The sequence below is a fragment of the Arvicola amphibius genome, chromosome 10 (assembly GCF_903992535.2).
Source record: "Arvicola amphibius chromosome 10, mArvAmp1.2, whole genome shotgun sequence".
NCBI lineage: Eukaryota > Metazoa > Chordata > Mammalia > Rodentia > Cricetidae > Arvicola > Arvicola amphibius.
This window is the reverse complement of record NC_052056.1, coordinates 61,005,159-61,029,971: the sequence shown is the minus strand read 5'-3', so window position 1 is coordinate 61,029,971 and position 24,813 is coordinate 61,005,159. Positions and strand designations below refer to the sequence as shown.

Sequence of the window (24,813 nt, the reverse complement as noted above, 5' to 3'; positions counted from 1 at the left end):
CTGCACAGAAAACTATCTGCAGATTTAGTTTAGTTAGAGTCAGAGTCTCATCGTGTAGCCATGGTTAGCTGTGTAGACCAGGCTGGCCTCAGAATCACAGACACTGCCTGCCTCTGCCTCCCAAGAACTGAGATTAAAGGCAATTCTTCATCTCATCATCCAAGAACTTTATTTGTAAATTCCCACTAAGTTGACTGCTATAGGTGTAAATAGTTAATTCTGTTAATCTGACAGCTTTTTACCTATAATTGTTTTTTTCTAAAGTAGATTGGGAGCAGTAATTCACTATGTATATTATAAATTAACTTTTTAGCAGCTATACCAGCATCTTAGAATAAACCTTTCATCAAATAAAAAGAAATTTAAGTCTTTTTCACATAATAAAAAAAAACTTTTTTGGGAACTATATCTGCAGTGGTATCTCCAGTTACAGACACAAAGTTGAGAGAGGGGGACATGAAAGGCTTGTGTGACAACCCCTGCCTCTCAGTTCCCCCTCACTGAAGAAAAAAAAAAAAAAAAAAAAGTAACAGCCTAAACAACAGGAACCCATCTAAAAGAATTTTGAGGAAGTGTGGTAAGGATGCTGAGGGTGGCTCACCACATTTGATGGCTTCTGGTGAGGGTGCAGGAGGGGAACAACTCAGTTCTACTAGAGGGGTAGGCCAGTTAGGGTTTGAGCATGCGCCAGTAAGTATATGGATAACACAAATTGGACTTTTAAAAAATATCTATTATTATTATTATTGTTGTTATTATTATTATTATTATTATTTGGGGGCAGACACAGTGAGGGGAGGAAATGGAAGGATTGGAAAATGAGATTAAGGTGTATGAGTGGGCCCAAAGAATCAATAAAAATTTTTAAAAAGATAAAACAGGGTCAGCGATGAACTAATGCTTGTTGGTGGTAGGAAGGTTTGGAATAAGAGAATCTTTTCTATTTTAACATTTTTCACAATAAAAATAGAAGGAATTTAAAATAACTTTGCCAAATTAATCAACTGTTTGTTTGTTTGTTATTTTTCGAGACAAGGTGTCTCTGTAGCTTTGGAGCCTGTCCTGGAATTCACTCTGCAGACCAAGCTGGCCTCAAACTCACAGAGATCCGCCTGCCTCTGCCTCCCAAATGCGAAGATTAAAGGCGTACACCTCCACTGCCTGGTTCTTAACTTTTAATTTTTTATTCTGTATTTTGAAAAGCAAAAATGAATCTTCAGTTGTTTGAGTATAACTTAAATGTTTAACAGTTAATATACAAGCATGTATTCAAAAATACATATTATTGAGAGTGGAACCTACAAGAAACTTAATGTTCTTTAATAATTTTTTTAAAAAATTATTTTTATTTTTAATTATATGTAGGGTTGTGTGCATGTGACTGTAGTTGCTGGTGGAAGTCAGGCATTGGAAACCCTGGAGCTGAAGTTACATATGGGTGTTCATCACCTGATTTGGGAAGAGCAACAAGTGCTCTTAACAGCTGAACCATATCTTTAGCCTCTAATAATTTTTTAAATAACTGAATCTACTTTATACATTTTGTGATAGGTATTTAGTTGTTAGGAATGAATATATAATTATATTGATTCATATTAAAGATTCCTTTACAAATATCATTTAATATGCCATATTATTGTGCCATCATATGTTTATATATTTTGTTTTGAAGTAATTGTTTTGAGTTCAGAGTAGCCAGAAATAAAATTTATTAATATCTTTCATATCTGATAAATGGCTTGAACTGTCTAATTCTGGAAATACATAAAGAAATAGTCTTTAGCTTTAAGGAGTTAATTTCTAGTGTCAAATAACTTATAGAAAATAGTTTTGAAAATGTCATAAGTGGGCATGGCAGTGCATGCCTATAAATCTCAGCATTTGAGGGGCAAAGATAGGAGACTTGCTGTAAATTCAAGGCCAACTTGGTCTATATAGTGAAACTGTCTCAAAAAATAACAGCCTCAAGTTGGGACAAGATGGGATATAAAGGGGGTGGGGGAGGGAGGGAAGGAGGGAAGCCGGGTAGTTACAGTATGGCTCAGCAGTAAAGAGCCATGCTCTCCCAGAGAACCTAGGTTGGTTCCCAGAACTCACATGGTGGCTCACAACTGTCACTACAATTCCAGGGCATCCAACACTGTTTTCTGTCTTTGATGGGCACTAGGGGCACACATATATACATGCAGAGCAAAGCATTCATACACGTAAAATAGTATCTTTTTAAAAGATACAGTATTATAGACTTCACATAATGGTTTTGTGTTAAGATAAAGTATGATTTAATGAATAGAAATGAGATTTAATTTGCTCCCTGAAGCATCAGGAAAATTACCCTTTTATGGGGTTCTGGTCTGATCTGTGAGGTTAATGCTGTCGAGGAGAATCTTAGCAACTCCTAAGATTGGGGTTGCACTGGGTTGGTTAAGCGCTCTGCTGATATGCTAACTTAACATAGAACATCTGCTTTTACTGCTATTGGACTGTTGTTAATATCCGATTAACTGCGAAGAGTTCAGATTTCCACTTGTGGTAGCTCTGATGGCATTAGTTTGAGGGAAGAGAATAATAAAATAGATGACCATTGGCATATGTGTGGTATGATTTTGTTGGGTAAAAAACATAATTGAAGCCTCTAACTTGTCTGACATATTAACTTAGAAACTCATTAAACACTTGTAAAAACAACTTCAATGTCTGTGGTAGAAAACCAAACCAAACAACAGAGGTGGTCAAAATGTTATCTGGACACCTATAGAGAATCCTAAAGACCGAAGGGGTCTAGGAGGTGAAAACTGCATTTAATCAAGGCATTGTCATTTCCTCATGAACATAGGCTCTTCTTCCTGAGTCTTTGTGACATTGGTAATTTAAATTGATTGAATACAGAAGCAGACTCTTAGCTTCTGCTTTAAAACAAATTACTATGGGCTAGGTAGTTTGTAGACCCCAGTAAGTTCATTTCTTGGTTCTGGAGTCTGAAAGTCGTAGATCAAGATTCCACCAGAGTCTGGTTCTGATGAGAGCCTTCTGGGTGAAGCCCATGGACTTCTTGTGATAATCTCATGTGCTGGAAAGAGGGCAGGGAACCCACTAAGGTCCATTCTATAAGAGTGTGAAAGCTTACTCCTCATAACTTCATCTACTCTTCAGAGAGGGGCTCCTAAAATTATTGAAGCAAAGAATGTATATGTGAAAGAAATTCATGGACAGAACAGTGGAGTTTCAAAAGAAAGATGCCTTTTCTGTGTCTAGTTCTAGTTCTCACAGATAAAAGAAGTAAAAGACAGTGGTGTAAGTGGATCTTTCTCTGTCTCAACTGCCAGCTCCCAAGTAACCACTGGAGCCTTATTAATTATGAAAGCTTGATCAATAGCTTAAACTTGTTTATAACTAGTTCATATAACTTAAATTAACCCATTTTTACTCATTTGCTTTCTGCCTTGTGGCTTTATTACTTCATCTCCATAGTGTCCATACTGCCTGCTCTTCGTCTGCTGACATCTCTGCCCTTCTTCCCAGTGTTCTCTGTGCCTGGAAATGGCAACACAGTAAAGAGAATAATGGTTATGGGAGCAGTGTTCTAGACACATTCAGAAGTAGGGGAGATTAAAGGGTACACTCTGACAGGATTATCTATGCACAGACATTCAGGAGTGCGGGAGATTAAAGGGCACACTCTGACAGGATTATTTTGCTTTCAACTTTATTCCTGTTAGTCTTGTTTCATTTGATCCTGAAACTGTGGTACAATAATGGATTCTCTCTCAGTTTAACCATTTTTTTTTTTTTTTTTTTGCTTTGCAATTCACTCTTCTGGAGGGAGAGAGAGAATGTGAAGTTGAGTGGGAAGGAGGTGGGGAAGGGAAAGTATGATCAAAATATATTTTATATTGGAAAGTAAAATTAAAAAAGATAAAAGTCCAACTCCTGTGTAATAATTTCAGTTCCTCTCATGGTCCTTTATCAAGTCTTGAGTGCTCCTGTGTCACTTATCCTAAGTGGTCTTATCATGTTCTCTTTTCCTCTTTGAGTGAGTCTAAGATACTGATAGTAAGCTGATGTACTATTATTGTGAATTCTTTGTCATACACAGACTGTGTCCATCCCAAGCCTTACATAATTTGTGCCCGGTGCTTCCATTCATTTTTACCCTTCCCCAGATTTAAATTTCTCAATCAGTTGTGCTCACCCATGTCTTTATAGTTGTTACACTAACTGGAAATTCTTCATTTCTGCCTTCCTATTCAAATGCTGCTCATTTTGTAACAGCTAGTTCAAACCTTACTTTTTCCTCTTCTATTGTTAAAGCTGCACACACCTGCATTTAGAGCACGATTCTGTTCTTCTCTTTGACCTCTCAGTAATCATTGTTCTTTGCCTAACCTATAAAAGTAAGATGGATGTATCAGTCTCATCAGGTTCTCATGAAAATTAACATTGGACATGTCTAACACTAGTAGCTGTTTCAGTAGTTGATACAAATAAAAATAACAAGCCATAGATTTTTATATACACATTCATACACAGCGCTTAATCATTCCTGAAGAAAATCACATGATTTAATTAAAAATTTTGTATATTTATTGCTTTTCTTCTGATAAAATTAATAGTAGTTAATACTTCTAGGACTAAGAATACCTGTTGGAAGAGGCCACTTGTTTATCCGGCTGCCCAGAACCAAAATAATCACACAGAAACTATATTATTTAAATCACTACTTGGCCCATTAGCTCTAGCTTCTTACTGGCTAACTCTTACTAACTTAACCCATTTTTAATAATCTGTGTATTGCCACGTGGCTGTGGTTTACCGGGTAAAGTTCCCAGCGTCTGTCTCCAAAGGGGCTTCATGGCTTCCCCCTGACTCCACCCTCTTTTCCTTTCAGATTCAGCTTAGTTTTCCCTGCCTAGCTCTGTTCCCCTATAGTTCTGCTATAGGTTTAAAGCAGTTTCTTTATTTATCATTGGTAATCACAGCATACAGAGGGAAATCCCACATCAAATACCTGGGAAGGAATTGTACAAAACATACTACCACTACTCGCACATCTGAATTGATTTTATTAGAGAGGGTGCAACCATGACATGGCCCCCTGGATGGCAAAAGGAGTTCCTTGTGTTCCTGTCCTAATGTGACTCAGTAGGAAGCTGTCTATGGATGTGTGGTGGTGGTGGTGGTGGTGGTGGTGGTGGTAAATTTACTGGGGGGTGAACAAGGATGGGAACTAGACAAATTAATTCATTCACAGATTTTGAACTATTATCCTTGATAGCCAGATAGTGTCAACCAGGGGGCAGGAAGGCTGGTGAATGTTCTTTAGTGTCCCATGCACAAGAGTAAACCTCGAGAAACATACTGGCACCTGGAAGAAAAGCTTCTTCATACTCTAGAATCTCCCTAGCATTCTCTACTGACAAGAGTGTCATGCCCACTGATAACAAAATAGTGTTCTTATTAGAGGCAGATAGTAAAGGATGAACTGTGGGAGCTGAGATAGATTTAATTGTGACTCTCACACCCCATAGCATAATAGACTTCCTGTCTTGTATTCTGGTCTCAAAATTGAGTATCACACAAAAAGGTTCAAGAGTTAAATAAACTTGGGAATGACATGTACTATTATTTTCCTCTTAGAGATCCATGGTACATATTAGCCCTGAGGAATCCTACAGTAAAAAAAATTATTTTGTTAAAGATTTTATTTTAATGTATATGAGTGCTCTATCTGCATATATACCTTTATTCCAGAAAGAGGGTATTAGATCCTACTATAGATGGTTGCAAGCCACCATGTGGTTGCTGGGAATCAAACTCAGGACTTTTGGAAGAGCAGCCAATGCTCTGAACTGCTGAGCCATCTCTCCAGCCCCCAAGATCTCAGTTTCAGAGTGTCTATCTCTCTCTTCCCACTCTCTCCTTTTTCTGTTTTGTCTCTCTGTGTTGCCCTTGCTATCTGTAGACCATACTGGTCTTGATCCACCTGCCTCTGCCTCTTGAGTGCTAGGAATAAAGGCGTGTGCCACCACCACCTGGCTAAGAAAATGATTTTAATCTTAGTTTTTACAGTGAGACTTTTGTTGTAAACCCTGTTGCAGGTGTCATCCTAAAGAATTTCCCCTCTAAAAACCATAATTAAGATAAGCCTGCCCACCATCACAGTGTTACTTAGCTAATTCTCTGAAAATTTCTGGCTGTTGCATTAGGAAATTTTAAAAAGTTGAGGTGTTACTGTTGAAAGTGAGAAAAAGGTATCGTTTGGAGATCACATAATTGTCACCTACAAATCTCTATGTTAAAATTACAGAATTTGGGGCTAAATGTATAGCTAGCTCAGTGATAGAGCTGGTGCATAGTATTTATAAGATTCTAGGTTCAAGCTCTAGTACCCAGGGGAAAAGAAAAGTCTCCAGAGAAATGACTCTGTTTTCTCTCATATGCAGAATCTAGTCTATATGTATACATATATACACATACACACACATAGACATGAAAGCAAAGGAAGACTATTTGAGGGAACTGTTGTTGGGGAATATTATTTTAAGATATGTTACTTTTGTTTATGCCATGAACATTTGTTTAATGAAGTAAAGATGTATTGCTTTGTTTATGCTGTATTTAACTCTTTGAAGCTGTGATTCTTTGCCTGTATAAAACACCTGATGGCCTAATAAAGTTGAACGGCCAATAGCAAGGCAGGAGCAAAGATATATGGGGCTGGCAGGCAGAGAATATAAATGGGAGAGATCTTGGAAGAGAAGAGCAAAAGAACAAGGAGAGGAGGACACGAGGGCTAGCCTAGTAAGATAGAAACAAGAGAGGAGAGGAAAAGCCCAGAGGCTAAAGGTAGTCAGGGTAATTTAAGTTAAGGAACGCTGACAAGAAACAAGCCAAGCTAAGACAAGGCATTCATAACTACTAATAAACCTCCATGGTGATTTATTTGGGAGCTGGGTAGTGGGCTCCTCAAAAAGCCAAAAGAGTAAAACATCAAACACCAGGAAGGAAGAGGACTTGGGATGTGACTCAGTGGTAGAACACTTGTCTAGCATATATAAGATCCTGAATCCCCACCACCAAAAAAGAAAGTAGTAATTAATAGCTTCACGATAGGGCACTGGCCGTGCATGGATGTGACTCTCTCTGGGTTTAATCCTCAGCACAAAAAATAGTAGTAATTCAAACCTTAATAACTTTTTATTAGTCCATGAATGACAGTGAGAAAATTATTAGTAGAAATGAATCTTTTATGTGATTGGTAAAGTTTATAGAATATCTAGTGGTAAGTAAAATAAAGAAATGTGCAAAAAAGAATTTCACTTAGCCAGCCTGGTGACACAAAAATATCTGTATAGTGAAAATAAATACGTGGATAGTAAAGTTCAGTAAAGATGCTTACAGTTAACTATAAATAAATGTAAATAAAACTCCCCTCTTATTTGACTTTTTCTTGAGACAGGGCCTCTCTACATAGCTCTGGCTGTCTTGGAACTCATCTACCTGCCTCTGCCTCTGCTTCGTGGTGCTGGGCTTAAAAGTGTGTGCCACTGGCCAGTTTCCTTCTTAAAACTCTGAAATACATCACTTATATCACAGAAATCTGCTTCATGAATGTTGGCGAATTATAACGAAAGAATATAGATAGTTAGAAACCAGAAATACAGGTTATTCTCATTGGTAATAAAGTCATCAGATAAAGTATAATCCCCCCCATACTAATAATACAGATGAAAAATGGGCTAAGATTTTGGCTAGTTGCTCCAAACCTAAAAAACAAATACTAAAGATGAAAACAAAAACTGAATCACACAAGGGAATTTAGTGATAATTGGGATATCCTGGGGCTAGAGAGATTGATGAGTGGTTAAGAGCATTGGCTGCTCTTGCAGAAAACCTGGTTCAGTTCCCGGCACCCGCATGGTGACTCAGAGCCATCTGTAACTCTACTTCCAGGGGCTTGGACATTCTTCTTCTGATTTCCGCAGTCACTATACACATGTGTATATGTATGCTTACGTATGTGCATAAAACAAATCTTTAAAAAATAAATATGCTATGCAAAATATTTTTCATAGAAACGTTTAAAAGTTAATACAGAAAAGGGAATTATACTGTATGTTTCTGGAAATACAAGTAAATTCATTTGGGATTTTTTTGTAATATAAGTAAAAGAAATATGTTGGATGGATATGTGTAGAAATGTTAGAAGTAACTGAAATGAAAGTTGAAGGTCATCCTGTTATATAATAAATTACCTGAGAAATTTATTTCTCAGAAAGACAAAACATAACCGAGGTGATGACTAAATTGGTTAGATTGAGTGTAGCATATTTAAGAGTAATATAATAAAAAGATTTTAAAAAGTGGAATAGTATTCATGGTATAGTATTAATGTAGCCTGTAAAATATTACACAAGGATATGACTTTAGTTGATGTGAAAAGTTGATTGAGCTCACCTTTTGGCTACTTAGCTAACAAAATGGTGGTAATACATGTAATAATACTTTCTGAGTTAACTTATAGTTGAAACTAAAACTATGTTTTTAGAATATCTACAGCAAGCTTTTTCTATTTAGACTATTTTGTTCTTTGATAATTTCATATATGTATAGAATGGGCATTTTTTTTTATCAATAGAAAAAAAGTATATAGGGGCTGGAGAGATGGCTCAGCGGTTAAGAGCACTGGCAGTTCTTCCAGAGGACCTGGGTTCAGTTCCCAGCACCCACATGGCAGCTTACTACTGCCGGTAACTCTAACTCCAGGGGATCTGACATCCTCATAAAATACCAATGCACATAAAGTAAAAATAAATAAATCATTTTTTAAAAAAGAAAAAATTAGAGAGCTGTTTAACAGAAAAGCAAACTCAGTAATGTTACGTGCCACAGAGTTTAAAATAAATTAATTGGCTCTAATGAAGATTTCAGCAAATGCAATTTGGATAGAGTAAGGCTAAGAGTAAAGAAGCCAAATTGTAACTTAGTAAACGGAAGATGAGCTGGGGACTCTAGTGTAGATCAACACTAATAGAAATCAAATTTGAGCCATGTACAAAGGGACCTGATTTAGTCAAGCATATTCAGTATATTACCATTTTAGCATAAAATATAAAATCATTAATGAAACACTATGTACTGTCTCAGTTCAGACTAGTCAAGGTATGCACTAGCCACATATAGTTAGTGGCCACTGTTGAACATGTCACACATCTATAATCCTAACTTGGGAGGCAAAAGCAGAAAGATTGTTGTGAAGTCAAGGCTAACCCCATCTTCCTAGCATTTTCAAGACCAGACAGAACTATGTAGTGAGACCCTGTTTCAAAAACAAATAAATTAGTAGCCACTGTATTACACAAATCGGTTTGGATTGTCCTATTGAGAAGTTAATATTAAGGGTTGGAGTATATCTCAGTAGTAGAGTATTTGCATAGCACACAGAAGGCTGTGAGTTTGATCCTCACCACCACATATACATGTTTCAGAAGTAAAATATCTGATCAACTTTGTAGTTGCATTCCTAAATTTTAATATCCTTTCCTTCTTTCTGTAGGTTTTGGTAAAGCAAGTGTGAGCCGTAGAGGAAGAGTTTTGCCTGGAAAGAGACGTCCATATGGAGTTATCACTGGCCTTGCAGCTAGGAAAGCAACTGGAATTCGAAAAGGAATTAGTCCTATGAATCGTCCACCTCTAAGTGACAAGGTAGGATGATGGCTTGATCCTGTGCCAGATACTATTTTCCTTTATTTATATTTGTGGGTGAGTGTCACATACTTATTATTAGTGAATTTAAGACAAGATATCATTCTGTAGCCCTTTCTGGCCTACAAAACTTACTATGTAGAACCATTGGCTGGCCTTGAACTCACAGATGTCTCTCTACCTCTGCTTCTTAAATGTACCACACTTGGCTATACTAATGTTTTTATGAATAAGCTTTAGATAGAGTCTTTTGATTCTTGCAAAAAAAATTTTAAGGATTGTGTGTGTGTGTGTGAAAGATTGTGTGTGTGTGTGTGTGTGTGAGAGAGAGAGAGAGATTGTGTGTGTGTGTGCGTGTGTGTGTGCAGGTGACCTTGGTGGTAGAGGTATCAGATCCCTGGAGCTGGAATTACAGGCGCTTGTAAGCCACCTGTCATGGGTGCTTGGAACTAAATTAAATTCAGGTCTTCTGCAAGAATAGCAAGTCCTGTTATTTCCTGAGTCCTCCCTCTCTCTATCCCCTCCCCCCATTTAATTTTTAAGAAAATAATAGTGTGTGTGTGTGTGTCTGTGTCTGTGTGTCTGTGCGCGCACGCGTACATATGTACCAGCATGCATATGTGAAGGTTGGAGGACAACTTCTGGGAGTTCTCTCCTTCTCCTTCACCATTTAGGAATAAACTGATGGCTATAAGGGTTGCACGGCTGCGGGACCATCTCATCAGCCTCAGAGTTTAGATTCTTATTTATTCTTTTGGACAGTGGAGATTAAATTTAGAGCTAGACAGCCACTATACTACTGAACTGTATCCCTAGCCTTGATTTTTTTAAAATAATTTTTAAAAATTTATTTAACTTTATGTACATTGGTGTGAAGGTGTTAGATCTCCTGGAACTGGAGTTACAGACAGCTGTGAGCTGCTGGGAATCGAACCCTGGTCCTCTAGAAGAGCAACCAATTTAATCCCTGAGCCATTTCTGCAGCCCTCCAGCCTTGATTTTTAATTTATCTTTTTGAATCAAGCTCTCATGTAGCCAAGGCTTTCTTGGACTCTGCCTCAATCTCCCAGATGCTGTAATTACAGTCATGTTCCTTCATGCCCATACTCCCCTGATTTTTATATTTAATACAGTTTGTTTATTTTGGGGACAGAGTCTCTATTATGAAGCCCTAGCTGTACTGGAATTCAGTATGTAAACCAGACTCACAAAGATAGGCCTGCCTCTGCTTCCCAAGTGCTAGAATTAAAGGTATGTGCTATCATTCCCAGATTTTTTTATTTTTTAGATGAAGTACTTTGGGACTTTATACATAAACATTTTAATAGCTAAGTAAAAATCTTTGCCATTCATAAATATACCTCATGCTCAAATACAGTTGTTCCTCCATATCTGTGGGAATTGGTTCCAGGACACTTCTTTGATACCAAGATCTTCACATAGCTCAAAGTCAGTATAGTATTTGCATATAAAATACGCCCATTCTCCTGTGTACTTTGTTATCCTTCAGTTACTTGTAATTCCTATTACAATATACTGTATAAATAGTTGTTTTGCTCTATTTACGAATCAGTGACAAGGAAAATCTATGTATATGTTTAGTAAACTTAGTTTCTGTCTCCTGTTTTTGAGGAGGGGGAAGAGTTGAACTCACTGTTTTAGTCAAAGATGACTTGAACAACTTGATCTCTCCTGTGTTTCCTTACCGAGGGAGGCTTGGATTATAGGACTGCACCACCATACCTGGCATAAGTAAGCTTAAAAATTAACTTACAACAAATAATTATAACATGCCAGGTACTGAAAAATTATGCTTCACAAATGAGCCCTTCACATTTACCTATAAAATGGTCTTTGGTGTTATGACCTAAGATAAAATAAAGACGCTTGGAATAGGGGCTAGAGAGATTGTTCCTGGGATACGAAAACATGCTTCTCTTGATGCTCTGGAGTTTAGTTCCCAGCATCTATGTCAGGAAGCTTATCATCACATGTAACTCCCACTCCAGTGGCTTCAACAGCTTCTTCTGGCCTCTGCAGGCACCTGCATGCATATGCACATACCCACACTTCAACGCAGTATGCATAATTAAGAAAAATGCTTGAAATAGGCATGATCTTTTTGATCTTGTGGGCTTTTTATGTTATTGATAGTCTTTTTCCTTGTTCTACATTTCCTTCTTTTCTAAATAATCTCTAAGCACCAATGAAAGGGTGCTGGGGAAATGGCTCAGGATGGCACTTGCTGTGTAAGCATATGAACCTTAGTTCAATCCACATAAAACAACCTGTAATTGGAGAGATGGAGACAGGCAGATTTCCTGGGACTTGCTGGCCACCCAGTCAGTCTATTTGGAATGAGTGAGTCCCATAATCAGTGAGATTCTTTCTCAAAAAATAAAGCGGAAAGCTATTGAAGAAGATTTGAAGTCAACCTCTGTCCACACACACATGTACATGAATATATGTGCATCCACATACATGCATACCACACACAGGTAAGTAAAGATCTGTTTAAAACAAAAATGGAGCCAACTATGATTGCGTCATAATCTAACATTAAAAGATGGAAGTTGGAGAATTGTAAATCTGAGGCTAGTTACACAGCATAACTTTGTCTCAGGAAAACAAACAAACTGTGTGTGGTAGTATATACCTTTAATATCAGCACTTAGGCATAGACATGTGGATCTCTGTGAGTTACATGGTGGGTGCAGGAAAGCTAGGAAAATGTAGAGAGACCCTGTCTAAAAAAGAAGAAAGAAAGAAATCAGTGAAATCAATCCAGGTTAAATATTCAAGAAAATATTTAAATACTGTTTAACTTCTCATGCTTAAAGCAAATATAGGAAAATGCAGATAATGTATAAGAAATGGTCCATACAGTTAAGCAGTTTGGTGACCTCTTCATAGAAATATGGAAAATTGAATTAGAATTATGATGGATATAATTTACATATGTGGAGGGAAAAAAAGACATTTTACGTGTTTGATTTTTATTAAATCCCACCCCCATCAGTTACACTCTACCTTCATTGTTAGTATGATACCATTTTCACATACTTGTTTTGGAAATTGTCCTTTATTCCTTTACATACAAAGAGTCAGTGTTTTAGTATTGTAGTAAAATAGTTGAACTAATTAAAGAGTAAGGTTTATTTTGGCCTTACTTTTTGGGGCTTGTGGGTTGTTCTGCTAGGAGTCGAGGAGCAGAGCACATAGCTTTGGGCCTCTGGTGAAATAGGTCATGGCAGGAGACTGTAGTACAGCAAACTGTCATCTCATGGCCAGAAATCAGAGAGAAAGAGGAGGGGGGTAGGGTTATCACACTTTCCCCAGTGACCTAAGAACTTTCTCAGTGTGCCTTGGATTCTTTTCTTGAGTGCTAGAGTAACATTTCTCCATCACCATTTCACCTTCTCACCCAGTAGCTTAGGTATTTCTGTATTAAGTGTAATATGATTGTCATCTTGTCAGTCATTTACAAAAATTGTCTTAGTTTTTCCATCTCCCTATTGTATTAAAACAGTTCTAGGGTTCTGTCATTGCACATTAGAAAATGTAAGTAATCTCAATACTTGGGAGAAAGGCAGTTGGGTTTCTGTGAGTCCAAGGCCAGCCTGGTCTACATAGCAAGTTCCAGGACAACTAGGGCCATATAGAAACCCTGTCTCGAAAAACAAAAACAGAAAATAACCACAAAAAATGTTTTTATTGTAGTAAGTTATATCAAAGATGGCAATCTGATTAACTTGTCTTACCTTCTAACAGAATATAGAACGATATTTTCCAACGTTAAAAAGGAAGACAAGTCTTCTGAGACAAAATGAAGTACAAAGGAAACCAGTTGCAGTTCTCAAGAGACCTAACCAGTTAAACAGAAAGTAAGTACTCACAGAGAAGAATGGATTATCTGAAGGTCTCTGTTATTTCCTTGTCGTGTTGCTGTGCCATGATACCTGACGAAAACAGCTTAAGGTGGAAGGGTTCCTTTTAGGCGTAGTTCATTGTGGCAGGAAGGGTATGGCAACAAGAACAGGTTGGTGACAGTGTCCACAGCCATGAAACTGATGGGGAAGTACTGTGCTCGACTCACTTTCTCCTTTTTCTACAGTTTGGGTCCTCAGTTCATGGACTGTGTCTTAGTTACGCTTCTGTTGCAGTGATAAGACACCATGACCCAGGCAACTTACAGAAGAAACAGTTTATTTGGGACATAAGATTTCAGAGTCCATGAGCCTCATGGTGGGGGAGCATGGCAGCAGGCAGTTGTGGCTCTGGAGCAGTAGTAGCTGAGAGTTTACATCTTAATCCACGAGTAGGAGACACTCGAGAGAAAGAACACTGGGTATTGAATCAATCTTTTGAGACTTCAAAATATACCTCTAGTGACACTCCCTCCTCCAACAAGGCCACACCACCTAATCCTTCCCAAACAGTTCCACCAACTAGCAACCAAGTATTCAAATATATGAGCTTTTGGGGGTGCCCTCTCCCTATGTTGGATGAATTTTCCCACTTCAGTTTAATCTAAATATTCCTTCACATACATATCCAGAGATTTCTTTCCATAATAATTATAAATCCTGCCAAGTTGCCAATCAAGATTAATGTTCACAGTATACAAAATGCGTTCTTTGATATTGAGAAGAATAGATTTAGATTTACAGTGGTTCTTACTAGGTCATTTCAACGCAGTTACTTGGTGGGGTCTGGAGTATGGCTCAGTGCACTTAGCTAGTATGTGGGAGACCAAGGGTTCCATCCCTAAAGCTGTGGGGGACAAAAAAAAGGTATTTGAAATGTCTATATGAAATCCAAGATGGAAGGCATTCTGTAATAACTTCCTTATTTCTTAGACACAGTAATATTAAGGAATTTCATCACTATAAACTTTTTTTAAAAAAGTATCACTTTTTAATTGTGTGTGTGTGTGTGTGTGTGTATAGGTAGGAGTACCATGATGCATATGTGGACTTCACTTTTTTTCTTTACCTCTTTTAACATATAGAATAAAATTGTGAAAGTAATCATTTTGGTGAAACTCCTAGCACTTGGATCATAGTTACTCAAAAATGGAAATTCTGAAAGCTGAATTGATTTTTTTTCAGCCTTTACTCTTAAAACACTGAAGCATAATATGGATTATTTTTAGGCAAGCTAGAAAGTTACATAAATATTTTTGGGTTTTGTTTTTTGATAGTCTTGTTGTATAGCCCTATAACCATGTAGATCAAACTGTTCTTAAATTTGAAAGGATCCTTTTGCCTATGCCTTCTAGATGCTTGAATTCAGGCATATGCCACCAGCCTAGGATGCATAGATGTTTCTTACATTTAAACTACTTTTTCACTAAATTTAAGTTCATTAAAAAAAAAAACTAAAATTTTTAAATTAAGACATTCTCTGTTCTCTGTAAAGAATGAAGTAATTAGGCCAGGCAGTGGTGGCACACACCTTTAGTTCCGCACTATTAATAATCTGGCAGGGATGTGGCTCAGTTGCTAGGGTGCATCCCTAGCATGCATCTAACTCTGGTTTGACCCAAGGAGCACTTAAAACCAGATATGGTTTCCATTATTCGGGAGGCAGAGGCAGGTGGATCTCTGTGAATTCAAGGCCAGCCTGGTTTACAAGAGCTATTTTCAGGACAGGCTCCAAAACTACAGAGAAACCCTGTCTTGAAAAGAGTTAAAAGAAAAATAATTGAAGTAATCAGAAAGGCAGCTGATAATCTGTGAAGTTACTTTAATGTTTGAATATCAAGTGCTGTTATTTATCTCTCTTAGAATACAATTTATGATAAAGACTTCAAGTTGGAGTCTTTACAGTAATCAAATTGCAGTTTTGTCTAATGATCGTTTTTTGAAAGTCATTTGATATGGTATCTTTTGTGAAAGGGGGTTCTTTGCAAATAAGGATCTGTCATTTACATGAGGTTTATGTGTTAATTGTGCAAGCTAAAAAATTTTTGCATTTGAAACTCTGGAGGTTGGAAGTGAGATTTAGGTAACCTTTTAATTAAGTACTTGATTATGTAGTAGGTAATTATAAAATTTGAGTCTTTTTTTCATATTAAAGTGGTAAAAACCAAGTCAAATATAATTGTTGTTCCATGTATGAAAATTAAAAATAGAAGTGTAACTTGAAAACTGTATTATTTATTAAATATATATGCCACATAGCATTATGTTAGAGGTTAGAGGACAATTTTGAGGAGTTGGTTTTTTATCTTTGCCTTAAGTGAGTTTGGGATTAAACTCAGATTGTCAGGTTTGCACAGCAAGTTTATTTTCCTGCTGAGGCATCTTGCTGGATCAAAAAGCATGGCTAATATGTATTCATATACATATACACCTCTAGGTTTTATATATTCGTGTTTGTTTTCCCTTCCCATACTGAGGATTGACCCAAGGCCTCAGATATGCGAGGCAAATGCTCCACCCTTTAGTTCTATCCCTACCCCTGTTGTTGGTGTTAACAAAGGGTTCTGAATGAAGATGAAGAAGAAAGCAAAAGCAACAGAGATGGTTTTTCCAAATCTTTTGTTGTTTTGATTTTTTGAGACAAGGATTTCTCTCTGTAATCCTGGCTGTCCTGTAGATCAACTTTGTAGAGTAGGTTGGCCTTGAACTCACAGAGATCTGCATGACTCTGCCTCCTGAGTGCAGGGATTAAAGACGTGTTCCACCACCACCAGGCTGTATGTATGTGTGTATGGTGTTTTGCTTCCATGTGTATCCGTACATCACGTTTGCAGGGGTCAGAAAAGGATTCCGGATCCCCTGGAACTAGAATTAACAAAGTTGTGAGCCAACCATGTGGGTGCTGGGAATTGAACCCAGGTCCCTTGGAAAGAGCACCCAGTGCTCTTAACTGTTGAGCCCTCTCTCCAGTCACAAGTCCGTATTTGTGGTTTTCAGATTGGCTCTGAGTGTATCTAGGTATGATTTTCTTTGAACTAATCTTGTAATTTAAAAAACAAATTTAGGGATATTAAATATTAGCACTAAAATGTAATTTGGTAAATGTCTTCAGAAGTTGTGAGTAATATTAGAGAGGAGAATATTTGAGATATAAATTAGTTCAAAACCAAGTTATGTGATATACTGCAGAGGGAGATATTTGTAAATCAAATTTAGTGACTGTAAATAAAAAAGCAAGTTGGAGTTTATATTACTTGCTTATCAAAATTTAAGCTTATGAGTTTAACTTTTTGCTTATTTTTTCTCAAGGTATTTGAAAGCAAAGTGGCTGAGATTACTCATACATGTTTTTTGTTGCAGAAATACCATTCCAGCTAATTTTACCAGGAGTGGGAATAAACTAAGTCATCAGAAAGATACTCGTCAGGCAACTTTTCTTTTCAGAAGAGGCCTGAAGGTATTAACAAGCCCTGGTTGTGCTTCCTTTACTCACAGTGGATCCTTTAAAAATCATAGACGTGGCCTGTTGTTGAGAGGGAGAGTTAGGTTTTAGTGTGAAAAGCAAGACATTAGGTTAGTTCTTTCTGTTAATACATGTTTTTTTTTCCTATTTCCTGTCTTTCTCTTGCGTGTGTAGTGGTATCTTCTAATAATTTAACTTGCTTATTTACTAATATACTTGTTCTAATCCATGGACCCCAAAAGTGTGTATAGCTAACATGGTACAGGCCCTTCCTGGACCCATGCTCATCTTAAACCTGGGTTGTAAAGTTACAGTGCATGATAGCCGATTGGCTTTAATCCTGTTTTCTATGAGATCTGCTGGGGTTTTGTTTTTATTTTCCTATTAGGTTCAGGCCCAGTTGAACACAGAACAGCTGCTAGATGATGTTGTAGCAAAGAGAACTCGTCAGTAAGTTTCACCTTGTTTTTTTAATATTGTTTCTAAACTCATAAGATTGCCCTTTGTTCCCATGTGTAAGAAATTAATGAAACAAAATGAAATTCTTCCTGCATTAGGTAACTAGAACCCAGGATCTCACATGTGCTAGATAATAACTGAACCACTTTAGTCTCCAGTTGATTCAGGTTTCAGATGCCCGTTTAGTACTAGTTACTAAACTAATTCTTCACTATTTATCTGGTTTAAATGGTGTAGATTTTCCATCTTCCCTCCCTCCATTTCTCCCTCCCTCCTTCATTCTTTCTCTCCCTCCCTCCCTCCCTCCCTCCCTCCCTCCCTCCCTCCCTTCCTCCCTCCCTTCCTTCCTTCCTTCTCTTTCCTCTATACCTTCTTTTATACAAATGAATCTGTTTAAGGAATGACTAGAATAGAATCCCATAGAGCTTTTAGGAAATTTATAAAACAAAAATACAGTAGTTTTTTTTCTCCTTGCGACCCAGTGAAAGTCTTTTAAAAGTCAGTTTCTGTCCATTATTCTTTCCAAGTATAGTGTATACTTATATAGTTCTCTGATTCCACCATCAGAGTTATCAGGATTTAGAATACTTTTTAAACACTTTTATTCATTTTTTTGAGGATTACTTATTTTTGTGTGCATTTGTGTTTTGCCTGCATGTATGTTTTTGTGGGCACCAGATCCCCTAGAACTGGATTTAGACAGTTGTGAGCTGCCATGTGGGTGCTGGGAATTAAACCCTGGTCCTCTAGAAAAACAGCCTAGTGCTTTTAACCACTGAACTGTCTCTCCAGCCCCTGAAAATTGGAATTAATTAATTTTTTAAAAATAAAACAGCAGTTACATTTTGTTGGAAAAAGAAGTGTAAAGGTGGTCATGGCCCAGATAAGTAGAGTGAAGTGTGATTATGAGCAGACTGTAAGAAATTATTTGAACCTGATGCTGGCAGTAACCTTTAGCAATTGCCGCACACCACGCCCCCGTGTCTGCGCTTGGTGGGCTTGAACCCAGTTACCGAGTTTCAGGCAAGGGGCAGAAGTTTAAAATACACAGACTCACACGGACAGAGAGACAATGACATGAGTCATCCTTGAATTCCCCAAGAATGCCCCCTTTATTGTGTTCAGGGGCAGATTATATAGAGATGGCCACGCTCCAGCCAAACCCACCAGAAACCACTCTCCTGCCATCAGGAACTCCTGAAGGTCTCGTGCTCACAGCAGCTGTAGGCACTCAGATCAGGGGATTACAAGAAATTTAGGATCTGGGGTCTCACTGCTCCCAACATTAGCACAGGAGACATGAACCAAAAACTGCAGGAGAAAATAATCATTGTACTTCTTCAGTGAACATATATGTAATGGTGATGTTATAGACGGTTTATGCTGGGAGAGGATCTCGCTGGACTCTGCTTCGAATCCAGTGTGCAGCTGACTTTAACCTTGAACTTCTTTCTTATCTTTCTGCCTCCACCTCTCAAGGTCTGGGATTACAGGGTGTGCCAGGCTGCCTGGTGTATTATTTATTTGTTTTGAGCTTTGAGAGTAAAACACAGATAAAAGGTAGTTGATGTGGGAAAAATATAATGGAAGTGTGCCAGATTTTGGATAATATAAATAAATATAGAGGTAGAGCGGCACTGTTGTGGCATTCACCTGGAATCCCAGTATTTAGAAAAGTGGCACAGGAAGATTCCAAGTTCAAGACTAGCCTAGACTACATCCTACCCAGTGATGGTGAGGTGTTGGAAATACAAGGTGGGAGAAAAGGTGGAAAGAAGTAGCGAGGGTATTAAACCTCCATACAAGCAGACAGAGAAGTTAGGCGCTTCTGGAAGAACTGGAGTTTTAAATTACAATGAAAAGTAAAATAATAATACAGCCATGAAAATAGAAGTAAGCAGGGAAGCTGATGGCCTTGTTCAAGCTTGGGAAGGATTTTGTTTTGTTTTTCTAGGAAGATCTTTTTACATAAACATCTTGTTTAATGAACTAAAAGTAGCCAGCAGTCAGTGCAAATAAGAAGTGTCAGGAATTCTACCTCTAGTTTAGAAATGGTGAGCAAGAGCCTGGGATGAGAGGCTGCTTGTTTCCTTAGATGCTTCCCTGCATTTTTTTTTTTTTTAAACAACTGTGTGTTCGTTATATTAAAAAAAATCTAACAAATTCAGGTTTGCAGTTCTTAGACCTAAGATGTTGGTGCAGTAAGTAGATCCTGGTGGGGTTCAGCATCTGTATGTGTGCGTGTGGGTGTGTTTAGTCTGAAAATGAATGGCTACTATGAAAATGTATGGTTTAGAGCTGAGAGTTTATCTTGGTAGTAGAACGTTGGTATACTAAGACAGATGGGCAGAGAGGCAGAATGAATATTGTTCAGTGGGATACACTGTAAGATTTATAAGCTTCCATTTTAAGAAAAAATTTCAAACCTAGATGGCGTACTTCCACCACAAATGGAGGAATTTTGACTGTATCCATTGACAACCCTGGAGCAGTACAGTGTCCAGTGTAAGTCTTTTTCTTCTTTTTTTTTCCTTCAGAAATTGTAACCTCTTGGTATGTAATAGGAAAATAAAAAGTATTGGACTTGTGCTCAGAGTATACTGTCTAAGTGAAGATAAAATGAGATGCAAAGATAGAGAATATTTGTGACCCTAACAAGGACTTCAGTCCTAATACTTGAGAGGCTAAGGCAGGAGGATTGCCATGAATTTTAAGGCCAGGTTTAGATACTTTAGTGGGTTCAAAGTTATCTTGGACTAACCATTTCACTATATGTGTTGCACTAAAAAACAGATTAATTTAAGGACCACGATTTAGAATCACCAATCATTTGACTTGTTAAAATGTTGTATAGCTAGGACTAGAGAGATGACTATTTTTTGTGTTGTTTTTCAAGACAGAGTTTCTTTGTGTAGCATTGATTGTCCTGAAACTCCTTCTGTAGACCAGACTGGCCTTGAACCCACAGAGATTCACCTGCCTCTGCCTCTGGAGTGCTGGGATTAAAGGCATGTGCCACCACTACCTGGCTTAACCTGCTATTGTTGCATAGTATCTTGAGTTCAGTTCCCAGCACCTACAACACAGATCACAACCATCTGTAACTTGAATCCCAGAACTCCAACACCCTCTCCTTAGCTTCATGGTCACTGCATGCATGTGGTGCATATGTATGCATGGAGGCAAACACTCATACACATAAAAGGGGGGGGGATTTTAAAAAATGTAGTTATGGGATTGGAGAGATGGCTCAGTGGTCATGAGCACTCTGCTCTTTCAGAGGTCCTGAGTTCAATTCCCAGCAACTACATGGTGCCTCACAACCATCCATATTAAGTAAGATCTGGTGTCCTCTTCTGACCTGCAGACATTCATGCAGTCAGAACACTGTATACATAATAAATAATTTTCAAAAATATAGTTGTATTTGAAAAAATATTCTATGAGAAATTTTTGGTAGAGTAGTCCATCAGGAGCCAGCACTTTATTTTTAGTGTTTGAGAGCATAGTGTAATACCTGTAATTTACTTGAACATGTGTAAAGAAATTTTGAGTACTTTTAACTGGTAAACTAACTGAAACCTTTTTTTCCTCTGCTAGAGCTCAGAAACCACGATTAACTCGTACTGCTGTACCCTCATTCTTGACAAAAAGAGAGCAGTCCGATGTTAAGAAAGTTCCTAAAGGTGTCCCTCTACAGTTTGATATAAATAGTGTGGGAAAACAGGTAAAAAAAAATTTTTTTCCTGTGTTTCTTTGGACCACTCACAGACAGCCTTCTGATAACCAGAAATATTTTATAGCAAATTAAACAGGGTGACTTAACACCTTCCCCAATCCCTAGGCAACCACTAACCTGCTTTTTGTCTCATAGATTGCCTTCTTTGACATTTCACTTAAATCGGATCTTGTAATATATGATCTTATTCCTGATTCTTTCATTTCCATGATTTATTTAAAGTTTTTTCCATATTAGCATTTTCTTTTTATTATTTGAATGTTGTTCATCACAAGTATATGTCACATTGTATATTTTTTAATTAGTTGGAAGTTCCTGTGTTCTTTGGCTACTATAAAGAATTCTGTTTGTCAGTTTTAGCATATTTTTTTTTATTTTTTGGTAAATGCCAATGTATATATTTGGTATATTTCTGGTAGACTGTATGCTAAGTCCACATTTAACCTTTTAGGAACTACCAAGCTGTTTTCACAGAGAGGTAGCTATATTCTTTTATATTCCTACAGCATATATGGGGTTTTAAACTTCTCCACATTCCCGTCAACATGTGTTATCTTCTGTCACTTTGAGTATAGGAACAAATGAGTATAAAGTGAAATCTCACTGTGTTTAACAGTTTGTGTATTGTTGTCGTCTTTGATCTTTTTACATAGACTGAACTTTAGGGGTTAGAGCAATGACTCACTGACTGCTCTACTACATAGGTTCACTTCAATTCTCAGTACCCACATGGTTTCTTACAGCCATTTATAATGGGATCCAATGCCCTCTTTTGTTGTGCATACATACATGCAAACAAAGTACCCACAAATGTAAAATACATAAATAAATCTTTTAAAAGATAAAAATAAGAACACCTTGGTTAGTTAACTGCTTTTTAAAAAAAAATCACTAAACTTCATAGTCTGTGGAGTCTTTAGTTTTTTATATATATTTATATACTTGTTCATTCTCTAAATTTTTTCCAGTATTTAAACCATTTTTCTTGTTTTATTATAACAGCTAGCACATGTACTACACTGTTGAATAGGCATAGTAAAACTAGTGTGCTTGCCACGTTCCAAAGCCTGAGGAAAAAGCATTAAAAGTTTGACCATGTGTGTAATACTGTTAGCAGTTGGTTACAATACCTCACAGCTAAGCTTGCCCACTTTTCTGAGTTTGAACTCAAAAATATAACTTTGCCTTTTCCTCTTTCTTTTTCTTCAGGTACTGACCAATCCCAACCATGCTTACCCTGATACTTGGGGCCTTCTTACTCTTTGCTCTGAAAACACCCCACTCCTCTTTTATAGCTGTTTTCAGGTCTCCACTGCTGACTCTCCTTTTCCCTTCTCTGTCGGGTGCTGGGAATTACAGCTTACCTGCCTCTACTTTTTCCTTTGAAACTCTTGAAGAAAATAGTTCTTAAGTTTAACATATTTATTTATATATTACTGTTGGCTTTAAGTTTATTATGGATTCTATTTATCAAATCAAGGGAGCGCCCATCTTACTAACTTGCTGAGAATTTTTACCATGAATTTTTGTTGAATATTATACACTTCTTTGGAAAACAGTTTGCCAAAAATGAGGTCCTGGTATTTAAATTTAAAAGAATGGGGGAAAACTTGGTTTTGTTTAATGAGAAAGTGAATGTTGAACATAGACAAGTCCTTTGTACATTCACTGATACTAAATGTGGGGAAAAAAAGAGACGAATGTACTCTTTTATTTTAATCCTGTTCTTAATTTCTTTTATGTTTGAAAACACTTTGTTAGTTGTTAATCAAGCCAGAGTTTTATTTGAATTTTTGTAGGGCACTCGGTTAAAAAAATTTTGAAATACTCAGAAGTCGAAATAACAGTGGTTCTGTTATTTTTTAAAATCACAGTCTCGTACTGTAGCCCAGGCTGTCTTTATACATGATTTTCTTTCTGCCTCAGCCTCTTGGGATATTAGTAGACCACCATTTTTAGGTAAAAGAACTTTTTTGTTGTTTGCTGCTTTTGTTTTTTGAGATAGTCTCTCACTGTATATCCTTGGCTAGCCTTCATAGGTCTACCTACCTTTGCTTCCTGAGTGCTAGAATCAAAGGTGTCTGCCAACACCAGCTGAAGTGACCCTTTATCAAAGGCAGCACTGGGATTTGTAACAGTGTTTGCAGACTCCAGATTAATTCAGATAGCGGTATCTTGGATGTCTGTTACAGACAGTAGTGATAGTGTAGTGTGCATGTGTTTATGTAATAGTAACGTATGCATTATAGTGATGGGAAGATGAGGATCCTTGGACTGCCTAGTTTAAAGTTCCAGAGCTTCTCATAGGCAACTCAATCATACACACAATTCAAGATGTTACGTATTGCTATTACTAGTTACTATTAATTTTTGAATCACATATAAAGGAAATGGTTTTTTTTCGGTTAAGTTAATTTTTCCCTCCTTTTCTATAGACAGGGATGACTTTGAATGAACGATTTGGGATACTGAAAGAGCAAAGAGCCACTCTCACATTCAACAAAGGAGGAAGCCGATTTGTAACTGTGGGATAGATCCACGTCAAAGGAACTCTTAAGTGTTGACTGTTTGGAAAGTTGAATTGCTTGAAGAGTTCATCAGAGAAGTTCAAGAAACTTAACTTCAGAATATTCACAAGCCTAAATAACTTTATTTTTGAAGGTTTTTTTTTTAAATGTATAAATAATGCCCTGAAAGAATAACAGGGGATATACCTATCTGTTCTTAAAGATTTCATGGTTGGCCCAAACAAAGCAATTCTCTATTGACTTCTTAGATTCCTCGTGAAGCAGAAGGAAGACAGAAAGATAGAAGTCGATTATTTTTATGAGCGTGATATTTAGGATCTCATCACTTTTGTCCAGTTTTTAGACTTTGCCATGGTTAATCTTAAACTTCAGAAATAAGATTATACCCCTGTGTTGCTGTAACTTATCACTAATGTGCTAGGGTAATAAACAGTCGCCTTTCTGTCATTGGTGGTGTTTTAAATTCTATGAGAATTTCAGTTTTAGCTCTTAAAGAATTGTGGAAATATTTAGAATTTGGCTCATTTTTAAGTTCTTGTTAGCTTAAACCCCTGAGTTTTAAACATTTAGTATTGAACTTTTAGTAAGAATGTGGCTCTCAGGATTAGTCTCAGATCAAATGTTTCAGGGCTGGAAATGCTTATTTACAAAGTTATCTGGCAGGGCCTTGCAGGAGATGCCCAACACAAACCCTGATAGTTTGTCTCTAGTAAAAATTTTTTGAAGAAGAAATGAAAGGCAGTAACAGATCGAAGGATTGAAAGTGATTTAAAAAAAAAAAAAAAGAAAAGAAAACCTGAATTGTAGTTATACTGTTTGGATTTAGTGTCGTCTTGAGTCTAGTGTCCATACATTCGTCTAAAAATGCTTACAAGAATTTCGTTTTTTAAAATGAGTTGAATCCTTGGATATTTTGACAGTACACTTACTAGACATAAAATCCTATGCTTCATATTTTAAAAAGTTTTTTTAATGCCTTTAGGCTTGTTGGGT

At 37.2% G+C, this 24,813-nt stretch overlaps 1 protein-coding gene across 1 annotated transcript in view; it reads left to right on the top strand.

The window, feature by feature from the left end:
- Positions 1-24,267, top strand: part of Fyttd1 (forty-two-three domain containing 1) — a 31,519-nt gene extending 7,252 nt beyond the window's left edge. Inside the window, exons 3-9 of the mRNA XM_038344588.2 lie at positions 9,557-9,705; positions 13,477-13,589; positions 16,992-17,088; positions 17,483-17,544; positions 19,984-20,058; positions 21,154-21,280; positions 23,728-24,267. Coding sequence (XP_038200516.1) covers positions 9,557-9,705; positions 13,477-13,589; positions 16,992-17,088; positions 17,483-17,544; positions 19,984-20,058; positions 21,154-21,280; positions 23,728-23,826 — 722 coding nt within the window. The 3' untranslated portion in view covers positions 23,827-24,267. The remainder of the gene's footprint in view (positions 1-9,556; positions 9,706-13,476; positions 13,590-16,991; positions 17,089-17,482; positions 17,545-19,983; positions 20,059-21,153; positions 21,281-23,727) is intronic.
- Positions 24,268-24,813: the final 546 nt, after the last annotated feature.